Source organism: Leptinotarsa decemlineata, unplaced genomic scaffold (assembly GCF_025532065.1).
Source record: "Leptinotarsa decemlineata unplaced genomic scaffold, Ldec_3_MD MMD2_tig00026361_RagTag_RagTag, whole genome shotgun sequence".
NCBI lineage: Eukaryota > Metazoa > Arthropoda > Insecta > Coleoptera > Chrysomelidae > Leptinotarsa > Leptinotarsa decemlineata.
The window spans coordinates 6,606,934-6,624,399 of NW_027412704.1; the positions used below are offsets into that span (position 1 = coordinate 6,606,934).

Below are 17,466 nucleotides of genomic sequence, written 5' to 3' on the forward strand. Positions count from 1 at the left end.
GTGTGATTATTTGTGTTTTCATTGTTTTTTAATGTTTTCGACTCGGAAATCAGTTACCTTAAATTTCGAAGTTTTTCATAATTACCCATGGTGGATAAATTCAGTTGAGATAACTTCTTTATGGGGTGATCAATTGCAATGATTGTAAGAATAAGTAACTAAAAAACTATCACTGAAAAATAATATGCCGACGCCTATGTCGAGGCGGGAATTACTTCTCTGTGCTGTTCCAATTGGTATTGGAAATACTATACCTGCATGTACATAACTGGACTCAATACTGATATTATTTCAATTACATTGGCATAAATGAACATGTATTTCTTTTTTTCTAACTGAACTCACTTCTGAATTCATCACTGTCTCAATAACACAAAAGATAATTTCTCATTTCCACATACACTCCCAAGTAAACTTTCACGTGATTAGAGAAAGGTCCGTTCTTCACATCATTCATCGCATGTATTCAAGAAGTTTCAATAACTACCCACCCATCTTTGTATTTGTAATGTTTGTCGTGATTAATATGTTATAATCGAAGTGTGCTGTAGCGTGGAAACCATAATTGAAAACCAAATATAGAACATAATTGACTACTGGGAACAGATTTCGCGGACATTAACATGGCAAATAATGGAGTTCAACTGAATGTTGGTGCTATGGAAAAATTTTATTTTTTTCGGCTTAGCGTCAAAGGATGCAATAACATTTTCGAATGGGGTTGAGAATAGAGATAAAGTCAAGGTTATGGGGGCACAACTCTTGTCCCGCAGCCGCCATCTTGGAAAAAGGGGTGCAAAAGTTTTCGCGGTATCTCGTGAATTAGCAACCCTACAGAAAATGTTATATATAATTTGTAGCAAATTAAATTGTTCATAACTTTTTTTCTATTACTTTTATCGTAAAATAGAAAGTAAAAAAATGATAAACAAAAATAACTGAATATTTTTTAACATATTTGCTTTTGGACGTCCTAACTTTTTTCTGGTTATTTCACAATGAAATGACATCAGATAAATTCTTTCAGATCTTCGAACTAACTGTTTCTTTGATGATCTTTCATTTTCCTTTTTGGGTAATAGCAATGATTTATGATGAAGAAAGAAACATATGACATGATACAAGAGGTGTGTTAATTTGGACACTATTCATTTTTAAGTTCTACTTCGCACAATTTTTCATTGAACATAAACGAAAAAAATCGTTTAGTTTGTATAACTCCATGTCAAGACGATAATCAAGCCCACAAGACAGAATGACCGCTCAAATATAATGATACTAGCTAAAATATTAAAATCAGCATTCTATTACGGTACAATTTTATTCAAAATAACCCGGAATACGTTCCTATTTGCAATGGATTATCCGTAGGTAATATTACCCTTAAAATTGAAAATTGCAGTGTAAAATTATGCAGAAGTGTAAGATTCACTGTAGGATTATGGTGGGGTGTGAAATTCTACTGTAAAAGTATGTTGAAGTATGTCAAAGTATGTCAAATTTCATTACAACGCAAAAGTATACTCAAAATAAAAAATTCCTTATTTTTTTGGGATAGAAATAGAATAAATTATTCCGCATAGAACGTGAGATTTCACAAAAGGTGGTTTCTTATCAATTAGTGCAATAATTGAATTGTCGCCGTCATCAGTATTGTAGGATTTTTTTTAACAGTGCACTTGATTCAGTCAGTCAATTAATGAAAAAACAATTATTTTCAATATTTTCAACGAAAATCGTCATCGTTTCCCCAAATAATGAATCTGAACAGGAACGACAACTGAATTAAAATCAAAGACGCCTAAATATTGCTTCTCAAACAATTTCTAACAAACAATTTTCTGGTTTGAATAATATTTCCACGAATCCATATATGTCTTCAATTCTATGTAATAGTGACTTTTTTCAAACTCGAGAAAATTAAACAGAATGAAATACAGGATCTTATTAGTTACACTTATAGAAAATATTTAATGCTCACCATCATTGTCTTCATTGCCAAAGAGCAGTGAGGATAGTTTTTTGTTACTTTTTCTCGATCCTGAATCTGCAATCAAAAAAAAATTTGCATGAGTGAGTTTAATAATTTTGTGAGTTGAGGTGAGACCTGACTGAAACGGGTTTCACAAAGTTCAAATTTTTGAGAGCGTGTTTTCACGTGTGTTCCATTTTTCCATTCAAAAACATTTTTCAACCACGTTCTCCGGAAATTAATATTTTCTCAAGAGCTCAGAACAATAATTCGTAATGTCTTTGTATTCATTTCAAATAAAGTTCGATTCTTTTTATAGGTGATACCTTTCTACTTGCAAATAATAATTGACAAATTCAACTGTATTATTGTTAAAAATAAATTAGTTTGAAAATTTCTGGACTGAGATATCACAAGGGTCAATTATCGGCCCTGTTCTCTATCTAGTTAACTGCTAGTGACAATACCCAATTATATTCTTCATCCACTTGTGGTAATGTACTGTACAGCAATGTTGCTATAAATGAAGAATTGATTCACTCAGTTGGAGTATCAAAAAAACATGCCTTAGGTATAAATTGAAACTGCTGGTATCCAGTGATAACAACTGGAAGACAGAGGACTATATCGAGAGTTGGTGATCTGAACATAATTATGTGATATAAACCTGCCCGTTGTTATTCAAGTGAAAAATCTGAGAGTTAGACTCGACAATAAAATGGAATGCAGGAAACTGTGATATAGACTACCACTATTTTTTGAATGTTTATGAGCAGAAAAGACTATAAAGTGTCCAAAATGCTTGAATGTGATTTGGAATCAGACAGACAGATCCGATCTCACACTCCCTTCTTGAAGCAAACTGGTTGAAAATATCTGATGAAATCATCAGAACTTCAAATTCTCCATATCTATGCAGAAAAATAAAATATAGAACTTATTTACACAATTTTAATAGTAAACCAAATTATACAAGAAGTGTTTTCCCTATAAAATTGCCGAACTATATATATATATATAAAGACATTCCAATTTCTCTCCAGTCCAAATAGATTTCAACTATTTTTTCAACAAAAACTGTAAAACTATCATTGATGTTCTAGTTAGTGTTACGAACATAACATTCATTAGTTATACTTAACTTTGTTCGTCTCATTATTACTATTGCTATTACATGATTTTCAATTTTGTAATTTTCAGAATGGAAATGGAATTATCCAATCTTGTAATCATGTTTTTTGAACCAGTCACTACGGATGAAGTAAAAAAGTTAAAGCCTTGTTAGATAATAAGAAAAACACAAGACATGATGAAGTATCCATAGAAATAATCAAAGAATGCGTGGATATATTATCTGAAGTTGTAGGACATAATTTGAACTTATGTGTTTCCTTTGGAGAATATCCTGACCTGCTTAAAATTGCGGTCCTTGTACCTATACTTAAAAATAGTGACGGTAAAAATATCGAGAATTATCGTCCCATATCAATAATCTGTATATTCTCAAAAATTTTTGAAAAAATTATATCTGCCGGAATAAATGATTACTTGGAAACATTCGATCTAATGACAAAGTGCCAACACGGGTTCAGGAAAAATCGCTCGATAGAAACTGCAACGTTCAACTTTGTACAAGAAGTACATGATTTAATGGATAAAAAACAAACATTGTGGTGGTATAATTTTTTGATTTGATAGAACCTTCGATACCTTAAATATTAAATTCCTATCGTATCCTAACAAATAGATATTCCAGATTTTTTTTTAAACAGATACCTTTACGCAGACGACATTTCCATTATTTCTTCAAGTAAAACAACGGAAGAAATGCATAACCTTGTAAACTCAGTCCCTATGCGAATTTGATGACTGGTGTTACAGGAATAGAATTATAGTTAACCTGAGAAAAAGTTTCTGCATGGAATTTGCAAATCCATCTCGGAGTCTACATGATTTCCATTTGATTTTCTGGAATGAATCCTTGGCATTAACAAGCTCAACAAAATTTTTTGGAACAATAATGTACTCACATTTGACTCGGCGAGAATATATAGAGTCACATCCTAGAAATTGAATCAATCGTATTATCTCATTAAATCCCTGGAAAATAAATTAGATAGGTACTAAACTGATATCAGTTTATTTCTTTAAATTTACAACAACATTGCTGTCTGGGGTTTAGGCAACTGAGGTGGACATAATTTTCATAAAACAGAAAGCATTACTGGGGCCAAGTTTCAATCTAGATTGCAAAACGTCATGTGAAGAGATTTTTCGTCAAAACGAAATACTAACTGTTGCCTGTTTGTTCATTCTAAGAACCTTGACGTATATAAATTGAAATAGAAGAAGACAACTAGAGTCGAGATCGGCAGTCCGTAATTATCATACTAGGAAAACCATATGCTCAACACCCAAAAACACCATCACGCAAAGTATAAAAAGTCTCCTATGTTTGATGGTATCCGTCTCTTTAATATACTGCCATGCGATATGAAGACACTGCTACCTCAAGTTTTTAAAAAACAGTTGAAAGAGTTTCTATCAGAAAAAGGTTTCTACACAATAGATGAATTCATACTTGAAGTTGCTAATGTCAGATCAATGTCATTGTGACGTATATATCGTAACAACACACGTTGTTTATAACTTATATTTTAATATGTACGTGTTTGTTTTACAATGTGTGTTACATACTTTTTTTATTCAAAATGATATCCTTATAATCTTACACATTTATATTATACCTGAGAAATATGACCTGTCCCACCTACATAATGTAGCACAATAATGTAATAAATCTATCTATCTATTTGCTTTCTATTTGCATATCATATTTTCTTGCACTCCGTGGAATGTATTTCATTTCAATAAATTCATTTATTATTATTATTTGATTTGTTATGTATTGTTCGCACGTTATAGTGCGTAAGTAAGTAGTGCGTAAGTGTAGTGCGTAGTAAGACTTGATATTTAATGGAGCCTCATCGAGGCTATAGGAAGGAAATATATTAAATTAATTGATTAGTAAACTAACATAGCCTAACTTTTTTTTTGCGAAATAAACCTATTTAGATGCTAACTTATTGCCATCACCCGTCTCAGAATCCATATCAAAAGGGATAAGTGAAATAGAATATTCCAAGTTAAACTATGTACCAGTGTCAATCAAAATAATTCCTCTATCCATTGAAGTATTGTATAGCTCTATATTTAGTACTTGAACAGTGTTTCTGACATCATTTCAAAGCACTTCACCAAATTATTCCTTCTTACTACTATATTCAAACTGGGAAATAAACAATGAGATGTAATGATCATAAAAGGTATCACGGTACGGTGGTTTCATGAAGATTAGCTGACGCTCATTTCTTAAAGTCATCCGGTAGCAACATCAAAGGTCCGCCTTTAGCAAGTCACGGTACATATGGTAGGTGGTATACAATTTTGTGTTATTGTCTAGCATACTATCACTTTCTATTTGATACATGAAGATTCAAGTGCTATGTGTTTCATACGATTTTTTTCAGTTCACGATTTCATAATAATCATTCGAAGGAAATTTCTATTTAGTTCTTTTTCTATCTAGTTCTTTGAACTCAAAATTACATTAAGAATATTCATCCTCAACCGTTTCATGTTTTTGTATCATTATTATTAAGTCCATATATCGTTACATTTGACTATGACAATGACAAAGAAGAGCTAGATCGAAACACGAAGATATATGTCCAATAAATATTTGTCTCAATCGTCCTAATGGGAATAATGAAGGAAAAGATATGTCTATATATCAAATCAACATGAATGTCCAAACACTCATCTAATAAACGGAGGGATATACTCTTCACAATATTATTTAATACAGTATTGCAATAAACATTAAGAGTAATTGATAAAGAAACAACAGTACGTCCAAAAAACAGTATCATGAAAATTCTTGAAACTGTGTTAACATTTTGGCGAAATGGTGTCAAGCCTGATGAAAGTCTTGAAAATATTGTATATCAGCAGGTCGTAGCCACACCATATTTTGCATTGGAAGTAAGGTACTATCTCAATCAGCTTTTTCCAAATAGGTAGACGCGGTGGAATTGAGAGGCCTACTCGTTCACCAGATTCGACCTTGCTTGACTATTTGAGAGTTTATTCAAAATCTAAAGCCTGCTCTAGCAACACAAGTGACATCAGGAATTTCAAAGACAGAACGCGCAGTTTGAATATTTTACTTTACGTGGTAACATTGAAAATGACTTTTAATGAAAAAGTCAGCGGAAAAAAAACCGTGAACAGAGAATTGGCAATTTTTTCAAAAGAGTTATCACACGCACATTTGTTCAAAATGAAAATTTTGACGAAGGGACAGAGAAGTATTGAATTGAGCTCAGAATTGAATATGATCTGCTTCGGTGATTTTAATATATGCAGCCAATAATGAATTCAAGCATCACTTTATGAACGCACTGTATAAAATTTAAAATGGTGACGACCTGATTGACACTCGTACAACAAAATGAAAATGCAGGAAATACGAGGTCTGTTGAAAAAATAAGGTGAATTTTAAATTTTTTCAAAAATATTCATTTATTAATCAATTTCTATTTTGTCTTCTCCAAAGTAGTCCTTCTTTTTGATATGTCCTTGAGCATTTTCAGTTACTCGGTTTTTACCTCCTGAATACGGTGAATACGGTGGCTGAGGAATGATAATAATAATAATAATAATATGATTTTATTTCCTTAAGACAGTTCAGGCTGTATGGAAAAATGTCAAAGGAAGGGTTTCATACAAAATGCATATACCATCAACAAACACGAATAGCAAACACCGCATAAAAAAACATACAAACGGTTATATATAACAGATAATCAAAAGCAAATGAGTACATAAATAGATGAGAAAAAAAATTCGATGTTAAATAGAGACATTTTTTTACATAAAAAGTGACACATGATTGTTTTTGTTTTTTTGGTAGTATTTAAAATAATATATCGTGAAAATTAATTTGTTCAAAACAAATTGTTTATCAAATGAAGGAAATATATATTATTAAAAAAGTTTTTTTTCAGAATATCGAATAGAAATAGAAATTATGACTGAAAAAAAAACGTTCTTCAATATTCATATTTAGTAGCGAAAAAATTCTTTTGATGCAATAAAAAATTTTTTAAGAAACGATTTTATTTTAAAAGGTCATAATATCCATCATTGATGAAAATTCCCCCAATAAAAGAATACACGTAACCCACGAACTTTGAACATTCACTTCATTTTTTAAACCGCCAATATAGAAAGCTTGTTTGAATTATTATTGTTCAGTGAACGATAAAGTACCAATAATTGCTATAATTGTAATAATAATCCAAATTGTTTCAGCTTAAATATACAATTTTTATCAAACACAACTGGAGAATAGTATTTTGGAAATATTAGTGTTATAATTCGCCTTCAAACTAAACGCATCGTTCTGAATTCGACAAAAAAAATCTAAAAATCACAATATGAAACGCCTCTTCTTTACACACAGAGTTTGACCCTGTACTGTTGGTTAGAGGGTTGAATTAGCGTATATTTTCACCACCGACACAGCCGCCTTACTTCCTTTCGAAAACCAACAAAGTGCAAGTCCTAGTAGCTGAGGATATGCATGGAGATTGGAGTTTACAGTGATGGGTAATTAACTGCAAAAATTTTAAAGACGGAAATGTCAGCCAGCCAATAAAAACCCCATGGCATATCAACCAAAAAAAGTCATCTTCCTCAACTCGATGTCTCGAAATTATCAAACGGTCTTCCGAGAGCAATAAAAATTAACTTGGGAGAATTAATGGACTATTTACATTTTCTTAGGGTGAGGTGGTATTTTGTGCGTAATAGGAAGCTGAACGAAAAAGTACTAGAAATAACGAGGGGAGATTGTTACCGACATGATTTTCGAAACCGTTTTTTGCTTACAAAAATATCTCAAACAAAAGTTGGACACAGTGATGTTTTGAATTGACCATCAGTATACCTACTTCAGCTGAAAAACTTCAATCAACTATGATAAAACTTATTATATTCCATATATAATATACTTACACTGTTGCATAATAGTTCCCAAGATGAAATTTCGTCTACCAAAAGTATTTTTAGATAGTCACTTGAAATGAGAAACGCATCAATAATATCATAAAAAAACTGACATACTGTATGAATTCAAATATTCGTCAAATATCCTGAAAGTGGAACAAATGAAAATAATTTATGATTCATTAGCGGAATCAAATTTATTATATGGAATCGAAGTCTGGGAAGGATCAAATAAAACCAGAAAACAACATTGCACAAAAATACCATACTTACCTAGGGCCTAAATTATATAAGACATTGGACATTGAGATGAAAAAAATTAATTCCCTAAAAATTCATACTAAAAAATAGTTACCTGGTATACCTCGAGAAAACTTACACCCATTCATCTATACAAAAAATAATTACAACATTACAAAACTATGATGGGATATGCTGTGAAGAAAAAATAAAAATGAAAAAAATAATAAAAAAATACGTGTTTTTCTGAGAAGCTACCTTGAATCGTTTGAATCAACTCTAGTTCGTAGACTTTCTCCATCCTTCCTTTCCTTTCTTCCTTCACGGTTTTTCGTAACTGCAATTACATCTTATTATTAATCCTAATTATGACTAATCGAATGATCATCAAACAAATTACAATTGTGGAGTACTGCTTAATGATGGAAGCAAGTTTATGTTCAAATCTGTGATTTGTTTAAGGCTTCTTTTATAATTGTCCGTACATTGTTAGTTATGATCATATGAGTAAACGACTGCTATGCATCGTTATTGACTAAAGACTGTTAGTATATATCATTGATGTATATTAAGTGATAACTTTCATTCTTTTCTATTTTTATCCTTTCCACTTTTTTTCTCTTTTCTCTTAACCACGATACAAAGCAATACTTTTTGTGGTTAACTCTTTATTTATTTGTAATATTTACATTGTTTACTGTATTTATTTTGGCAAATAAATATTATTGATATATCATTATTTAAACAGATTATTATTATATTATCTTTTATGAAAACGTGTTTGCAAAAATTATTTAATGCACTATCATAGTAAACCTCCTTGTTTTCATTAATGGATCAATTCTGACACTGTATATAAACAAATTTCTACTCTTTGATACTACTGGGTAATGTACTAGTATAAGATCTGCTAAAAGAATCCACCAGTTTTTTAAAAGAATACACTTGCATGACAGAAATTACACTAAGAACTTATTTTTAAATAGGAAACAATCTTTGTTTGGATTAATTTCTGGTAGAATGTATAAGTGGTGGTGGGGAATTAGTTAGAGCGATACCCTATAATTTTCGAAGACATCAACAATCACAGCTTGATCATTGAAACACATTTTATTTTGGAAACATTGTTTTTTTTGTCGAATCCTGCAGAATGGCTTATGAAGGTTCATTATAGAAACTCATGAAATTTGATGACAGTTGTCTGTCACATCATTAAGAACACACCGTTGGTGTACCGGATAGAAGTTATCATTTTCAGTGATGGTGCCCATTTCTGTATGAATGGGTACGTGAAGAAACAAAATCTTCGAATTTGGAAGATACCAATCCACATGAGAACCAAGATCGTCTAATGCATTCCGAGAAGAGTCACTGTTTGATATGGATTTCAGGCTGGCGGCGGTCCATATTTCTTTGAGAACGACGTTGGCTAGACCATCACTGTCAACGGCAGATTGCATAATCTGCACAAGCAATTTGGGAACACGATCATTTCACGTGTAGATGATGTGAACTAGCCACCAAGATCGTACGTTTTGACCCCTTTAGACTTTTTCTTGTGGGGTTTTACCAAGTCACAGGAGTATGTAAATGAGCCACAAACTACAGCGTTCCTCAAAGCCAACATGATGGCATCAATAGGTCTTTCAAACTGATAAAAAAATTTGATGATATCTCAAAAACACACATTTTATTTCATTCAAATTTGAAGATAGGAAGCTTTCAATGAAAGACAGGTACATGAAGAGGTGGAAGAAAGATCCGAGCTCCTGTATGTTTCTGATATTTGATAGAAGTGCTTGTGAGAGTTGTTAAATCCTGTATTTCGTCGCGCTCGTATCTCCAAAAAAAGTTGCACTAATATTAAACGTGATTTGGATCCGTTGTGGTATTCATGTTCATTTGGAAGTATGGTTTTACAATTCAGAACACCTGTAATGTCCTGGGACCGGCTATTTTGCCTCTAGGCGTTGTTACCAACCGGTGAGGTTTCAATTTTCACCGGCCCTAGTGGGACCTGGGAACGGTTCACTCAAAGTCCTATTTCAACTATGCTGCTGGCTATCCTGGCTGTCCATGCTAGTGTTACTGGAACCGGGAAAGTTATGATGCCTAGAATGTTTGCAGTAGTGCTACTCGCTTTGGTGCTATCACCTTCAGATGACCTACGGACTTGTGGTTGTATCAAGCTAGTTGCTCTCCTGGTATTGCTGGATAACAGTCTTGCAGATATACTTTTGATGATTTCTCATCTTTCAAGAAAGTTCCAACTTCATTTTAATATCTCCGAAATTACCGTTCAAATATGTTTAGTTATAATATGTTTCAAGCAAGTATACAATGGTCAGTTCAGAGAAGTGTATAGATGATGGGTTTCATGGAAATTCCAAGAATGAATTGTCAAAACTGATCCATTCAACGAAATATTTGTCTTTGACAGTAATGACATTCATAGAAGATGATTTGTCATCGTCTTTTATTGCAGGAATATCTTTTGAGGACAGTTGAGTCCAATAATGCACTCTCTGTTCAGCCTAGCACTACTGATGAGACTTATGTCAGGTGGTTACATGTTTCCTGCTATAAGATCTCAGAATTTTATCTGTATCAAGAATTATTTTATTGCAAACTGAATGAGAAAAATTGATTCCGTATAATTCAATATTCTTATTTGAAAGAAACCAATTCCAGTTCACAGGGTGTAAGATGAATACGTTAAAATATTTGAGTGCCGTATTTCTGAGAAAATTTTTTGAAAAAAAGTCTATATGAGTTTGTGTCCGAAAATGCTTCGTTTCACAGTTACAGGGTGTTGAATTGAATTTTTTTGTATTTTTTTTTAATAACCTTTATAGGAAAAAGTGGAGTAACTTGGTTTGAAATCTCTTAATTTTTTAATTTTCATTTCTTGTTAATAATTTTAAAATTTTCATCTCGAGTTGATAGTTAAGTTTTTTTATTTTTTTTTTGGTTGTTGCTTGTATTTTATTTCATTGTAATTTCTGCTTGATATAATTGTTATTTTTCAGTTAATATTCTTGCATTTATTACATATTTTTTCAGAGATTTCGAATCAAATTATATCATATTAGACAATGGAAGTCCGAATTAATGAAAAGCAGGAAAGAGTTGTTTTATTTGACGAGGTCCACCACATACTGAGTTTCTGTAACGTTCTCAGCAATTTCACTCTGCGTTAAGTAATATGCATCGATATAAAAAGTTATAAATATTTCTAAAATGATTACCCTCAGAGGTATAAAGGAAATGTACCTTCTATCAGGAAATAAGGTTTTTTAATAGAAAATACCAAAAGTTTACGGTCAAAAAAGTTACGGCAATTCGAAATAAATAATGACAGCGTACGCAGCGCCCTCCAAATATCACATGGAAGTTAATACGAAATTATGATTTCCCACATCAGAAAAACCCCGGGTACCAAATTTCGTGCAAATGATTTATTTTTCGCAAAATTTATTTTTGAAAAACAAACAAAAATATTCAATTTCAACAACCTGTGTTTCCAAAACAAAGCGTTTCTGGACAAAAGAGACTTTTTTCTTAAAGTTGTCTCCGGAATACGTCATTTGAATAAATACGTCATTTGAATAAATACGTTAATATTTATGTTACACCCTGTATTGGAAAGTAACTTATGTGCATGACCAGCATATCATTGTGAAGGGTGTATATTGTTGGTATCAATTTCTTTCTTCCTTTCTTCTAAACTGAACAGCTAAAACTGTTTTTACTACAAACTAATCAATTCTGAAAGAATATTTTTTTTAATAATGAATTTAATTATCGACAATAAACCCTGATTTCGAATCCTTCAAAATCAATTTTCCCTTCAATTCTTCCATATTTTTCAATCATCTCCATGGTATTTCCATTAATGGAAATGTGTAATTTCATTATCAACTGTTCAATATGTTTTTTCTGATATAAAATACCGAATCCAATTGAAACATTCGATGAATTATCGTTTTTCGAGTTCAGAACTGACTGAGTGAATTACTCCTCAATATACCTTTCATACACAAAATTGATTAAACCACACAAAGAACAATATCAAAACAAAATTCATCGTCGGAAAATCAGTCGAATAACAGGATAAGCCGACTCGCAGATTGGAGAGGTGAGAGTTCGCGAAGAGACGTGAGCTTTGGTCAGCGCGAAGGCAACATGCGGATCAATTCATTACACTCGAAAGAGGGGTCCGAATCTGCACCGTCATCTTGGAGCTTTCCTCACACGAACACCCCTACAAACGCCGATTACCACTTTGAAAAATGATGCCCCGTCTGGCGTGGTGATGTTTCAGTTTTATATCTGCGATGCGTTCGTTGTGAATTCGAGTGGTAGGTTTTTGGGATTCATGTTCAATATTGCGATTTGATCAGTGACGAGAATTTGGAGAAGATGGGTATGAAATGGATAAGTTTTGATAAGACTGTACTGTCAATTGTCATGAATGTACTCTGAGATCTATGGAAGCATATATTCGCTTCCCCAGTGCTGAGAACCAAACTAGATTTGCTAAGTTTGCGCAACAGCTGCAAACTTAGGATGAATGAAGGCAAAAAACTTCACAATCAGCGAATTAGGGATAAACTTCTTGCCAATCCCAATGGGTCTAGATCCTTCTGGTCGGTAGCTGAAGCTGGTAATCATAACTTTACAAAATCCACAGTTCCACCACTAACACAAGCGGATGGTTCAATTGCAACAACAGTCATAAAAAAAGCAAATCTACTATCTGAACAATTTACGTCCCACTCCACTGTCGGAAAAGCATCATGGACTTTTCCCACACTGAAAACCACAATGCCGGAAATTACTTTTCGACACCGGCACCATCAAGTCAGGCGAATTTTGAAACAGCTCGATATCAACAAGGCGTCTGGTCCTGATGGAGTGCTCGTCATTGTACTTTGACCGTGTGTGGTATGAGGGTTAGCAGACCAAACTTCGTTGCTATGGTTTGTCGAATCATTTTTGTCTATGGCTCTTCAGCTTCCTGAAAGAACGTTTCCTGCAACTGGCCTTCGATGGATATTTCTCAAATAATTTCACCATCAATGCTGGTGTTCCCCAAGGATCCATTTTGTCTCGAAACCTCTTTTTATTGTATATCAATGACATTGGAAAAAAAACAAGAATCCAATATATTGCTTTGCTGACGACAGCACACTTGTCTAGTCATTACATCGCATTCCAGGACAATGGCAGCGGATGCATATCTTCACCAGCTGCAGGTGGTTCAATATCTTAATGAGGATCTAGAAGTAATTTTGAATTGGGGTGCAAGTAACCAGGTTCAATTCAATACCATAAACACCCAGGCAACAGCTTTCTCCAAAAAGATAAATGTTTCCAAACTGGGGAGGGGGCATTACTTTAAACTATAATTCAAAATTAGTTGGGAATGCGCAAAATACATCTGAATTATTTGCTCAGTACTTTTTAAACACTGCTACATCTCATAGCCACCAACTTTGGACAGAATTCAAACCTACCCTGCACCAGTAGTACGAATGTCAGTATCCAGCACCCCTTTGATAACAGCCCTATATTAGAATCTGGAATATATGACGCTCTCGGATCAATGAAAAATAAGACGTCGACAGGCATTGATGAAATATCAATTAATACAGTTAAAGATATAATCAGTACTATAATTGATCCACTTACCTATTTGATGAACCAGTCTTTCATACAAGGGTACTTCCCAAAGGAATTTAAGAAAGCTTTGGTAATTTCCTTATTTAAAAAAGGAAATCGTGCTGAGATTGATAACTATAGACAAATCTCTCTACTATGCTCGCTCTCAAAATTGTATGAGAAAATTGTAGCCTCCAGAATAAGGGAGTATGTAGAAATCAACATATTATGTAACAACCAGCATGGTTTCAGGAAAAATCGTTCCATAGAAACAGTCTCTTATCACTTTTTCAGCAATATATATTACAACTTGGAAGCTGGTAACTTTGTTATAAGTGTATTCTTTGTCACAGAGTCGAAGGCATTCGACTCTGTGTCATGGAAATTTCTGTCTAATAAGTTGATTAGACTTGGTCTTCCAAACAATGTGTTAAGATGGTTGGGCTTCTATATGGAGGGGCGCTGTATGTCAGTCAAAAATAGAGGCACCAGGTTAGATGAGTATGCTGTTGAACTGGGCGTTCCTCAGGGCTCAGTTTTAGGACCATTATTATTCATTATATTTATCAATGGTTTGCCCGAATATGTGAAAGACTGCCACATAAAGATGTTTGCAGATGACACTGGACATACTAAGGACGACGTGGCAATCAAAATTAGTAACATTATCGATGAACGCAACCGCCTAGTCTTGAACACCTCAAAATCAGTGACAATGAAATTTTATAACAGAAATAATAATACTCAAGATGCAGTGTTCTCTATTGATGAAATAGATATGTCACAAGAAGTAAAATTTTTAGGAACGATTGTGGATGAAGCCTTGAACTGGAACTCTCATATTGATGGTGTCTGCAAGAAACTCAATAAAGCATTTTTTGCAATAAAGCAGATGAAAAACTATGTAGATCAGAAAAGTCTGATTAGCATCTATTATGCAATGGCTTTTTCACATATTTCCTTGAATATCATGTCTTGGGTGTGGTTCGGATTTCAACAGGGTGTTTATAGGACAGAAACGTATTCTGAGACTAATTTTTGACATGGAATATCGTGAAAGTTGTAAACCAGTGTTCATAAGAATGAAATTGCTGTCTGTCCCAGCACTAAATATTTTTAAATGTGTAGTTTTCATCGGAATAAATCTTACAACTCTCACAACTAATGGATCCTCTCACAATTTTTATACACGTCATGCTGATTAATTGAGAATACCCTTCCACAGGACAGCTAAATTCCAAAAATCACCCCTATATAATGAAATCATCCTGTATAATAATCTGCCACCTTCGATTAAAACTCTGAAATCCGAAAATGTGTTCTATAACCGTGTTAAATCCTTGCTCATTGAAAAGTGTTACTATAGTCGCCAGCAATACCTAAACGACAATTTAATGTAGTTATTTTCCGAATAAGTCTAATGTGAATGTCATAAATGTTATTTATTAGTTTTATAATTTGCTTTTTATTTTCAATTAACCTGCCATATGTACATATTGTACCCATTGACGAAAATAAATTACTATTAATTTTATTATTATAATATAAGATTTATTTTACTGATAATTGCTTTTTTAAGTAGGTTTATATTTTCATTCTTCCATGTTTTTACTACATATCGTTTTTATAGGTTCACAAACTACTGAGGGTAAATGGTTTCATTTAATTGACGTACCATATGTATATATTATACCACAGTGACTTAATATTATCATTACTATTATAATGTCAGGTCAAACAATTATGATTTCTGTTCAGATTGTTCGGGATTAATATGGATATCAATATGTCTTGGTACAATCATGTGGTTGGAATTGCAAAGGCTGTTTCTCAAAAGTTCAGAACACTGTTACGAACCAAAAAACTGTACACACTTTTTGATGCTTCATGAAGCTGAGATCAGACCTTTTTTGGAGCATTGTTCTCATGTATGGAGCTTCGCCCCCAAACATACCCTGAAGCTGCAGGATTCCATCCAAAAAAGAGCCATCCGCCTGATTGGAGACGCTAACATTACGTGCAACCTTGATAGTCTGGAACATCGAAGAAAGGTTAGAGATTTGTCTCTCTTCTATAGATACTTCCACGGGAATTGTTAAAGTGACCTGGCATATTAGATTCCACCAAGAGCGAGAGTTGGAAAAACCACAACACAAAAAATTATAAAAACAAAAATGCAACTTACAGGTTATAGTTCACCATAGTTCATCTACAGAGTAGAGTAAAAAGAGCATACGTGGCTTATGAGCAATGTCGGAGGACAGTGGGACGCGCATGGGGTCTTTCACCCCGTGTAGTCGCCTGGATCTACACTGCAATTATAATACCTATGTTAACGTATGGAGCCATTGCATGGGGACCGAAAGTTCTACAAGCAACGGCCATCCAAAAATTATATCAAATACAGCGACTGGCTTGTTTAAACATCACAGGAGCCATGAGAACAACACCAACCGCGGCAATGGAATTAATCACGGGTCTGACCCCTCTGGACCTGTACGTTAAGGAGGTTGCGTTAATGGCCATGGTACGATTGCACACGGCTGGTGTAAACCTAGAAGTAGGAATGGGTCGATTGAGGTTGGGCCTAAGGCGGGAAGCGCTTACTGCGCAACCTCTGCTACAGGCAACAAGTGATGCAATTGAACCCAGGTTTGTGTTTAATAAACCCTACAAAATACAAATTAAGCAGAACACAGAGTCAGATGTTACAAATGCAATACGGATTTATACAGATGGCTCAAAAACCAAAGGAGGCTCAGGATGTGGAGTGTACTCCAGATCACTAAGCCTAAGGATTAAGTGGGGAATGGGAAGAAATACCAGCGTGGTCCAAACAGAACTGGCTGGTATCTCAATCACCACAAAAGAAATAACCAAGAAAAGAATTTCTGGCAAAAACATAACAATCTGCACTGATAGCAGACAAGCACTATTAGCCTTGAACAGACACCGTGTTACTTCAGGGCTAGCACTAGAGTGCCACCAAGATTTAGCCAAAGCCTCGGTAGATAATAACATTATCCTGAGGTGGGTTAAAGGGCACGACAGGAGTAAAGGTAATCGCATTGCCGACTCTTTAGCCAAGGAAGCGGCTGGACTAAGAATTTTAGGACCAAGTGGCACCCACGGCCTGATGACTTCGACAATTGCGGAACTAGTCAAAAGTTACACCCATGCTCAATATCTAAAGAAATGGGATGAAATCAAAGGATGTAATCTTGCCAGGATCACCTTGGGCGACCCTGGGAAGCTGGCGCCGAAGAAATATCTGGGGATGATCAGGAAAAATCTACGCATTACAGTAGGATTTCTGACTGGCCACTGTCAGCTAAGGAAACACCTGCATAATATGGGGCTAGTGGACACACCTCTATGCAGGATGTGTGAACAGGAAGATGAGACTGTCAGGCATGTCCTGTGCGAGTGCCCGGAGTTATCGTCAATAAGAGAGTGTTCGGCGAGTCTTGGCCTACACCTGCCGATATAAAGGAGATGTCTCCCAGCGACCTGTCCAC

At 34.1% G+C, this 17,466-nt stretch overlaps 1 protein-coding gene across 2 annotated transcripts in view; it reads right to left on the bottom strand.

Annotated features, from left to right (window-relative positions):
- The window catches only part of pb (homeobox proposcipedia), a 117,870-nt gene that overhangs the window by 60,053 nt on the left and 40,351 nt on the right, over positions 1–17,466 (bottom strand). Inside the window, exon 2 of one of the 2 annotated variants that reach the window (XM_023171177.2) lies at positions 1,982–2,047. The exons of the other annotated variant lie outside the window; for it this stretch is intronic. Coding sequence (XP_023026945.2) covers positions 1,982–2,047 — 66 coding nt within the window. The remainder of the gene's footprint in view (positions 1–1,981; positions 2,048–17,466) is intronic. 2 annotated transcript variants of the gene reach the window in all.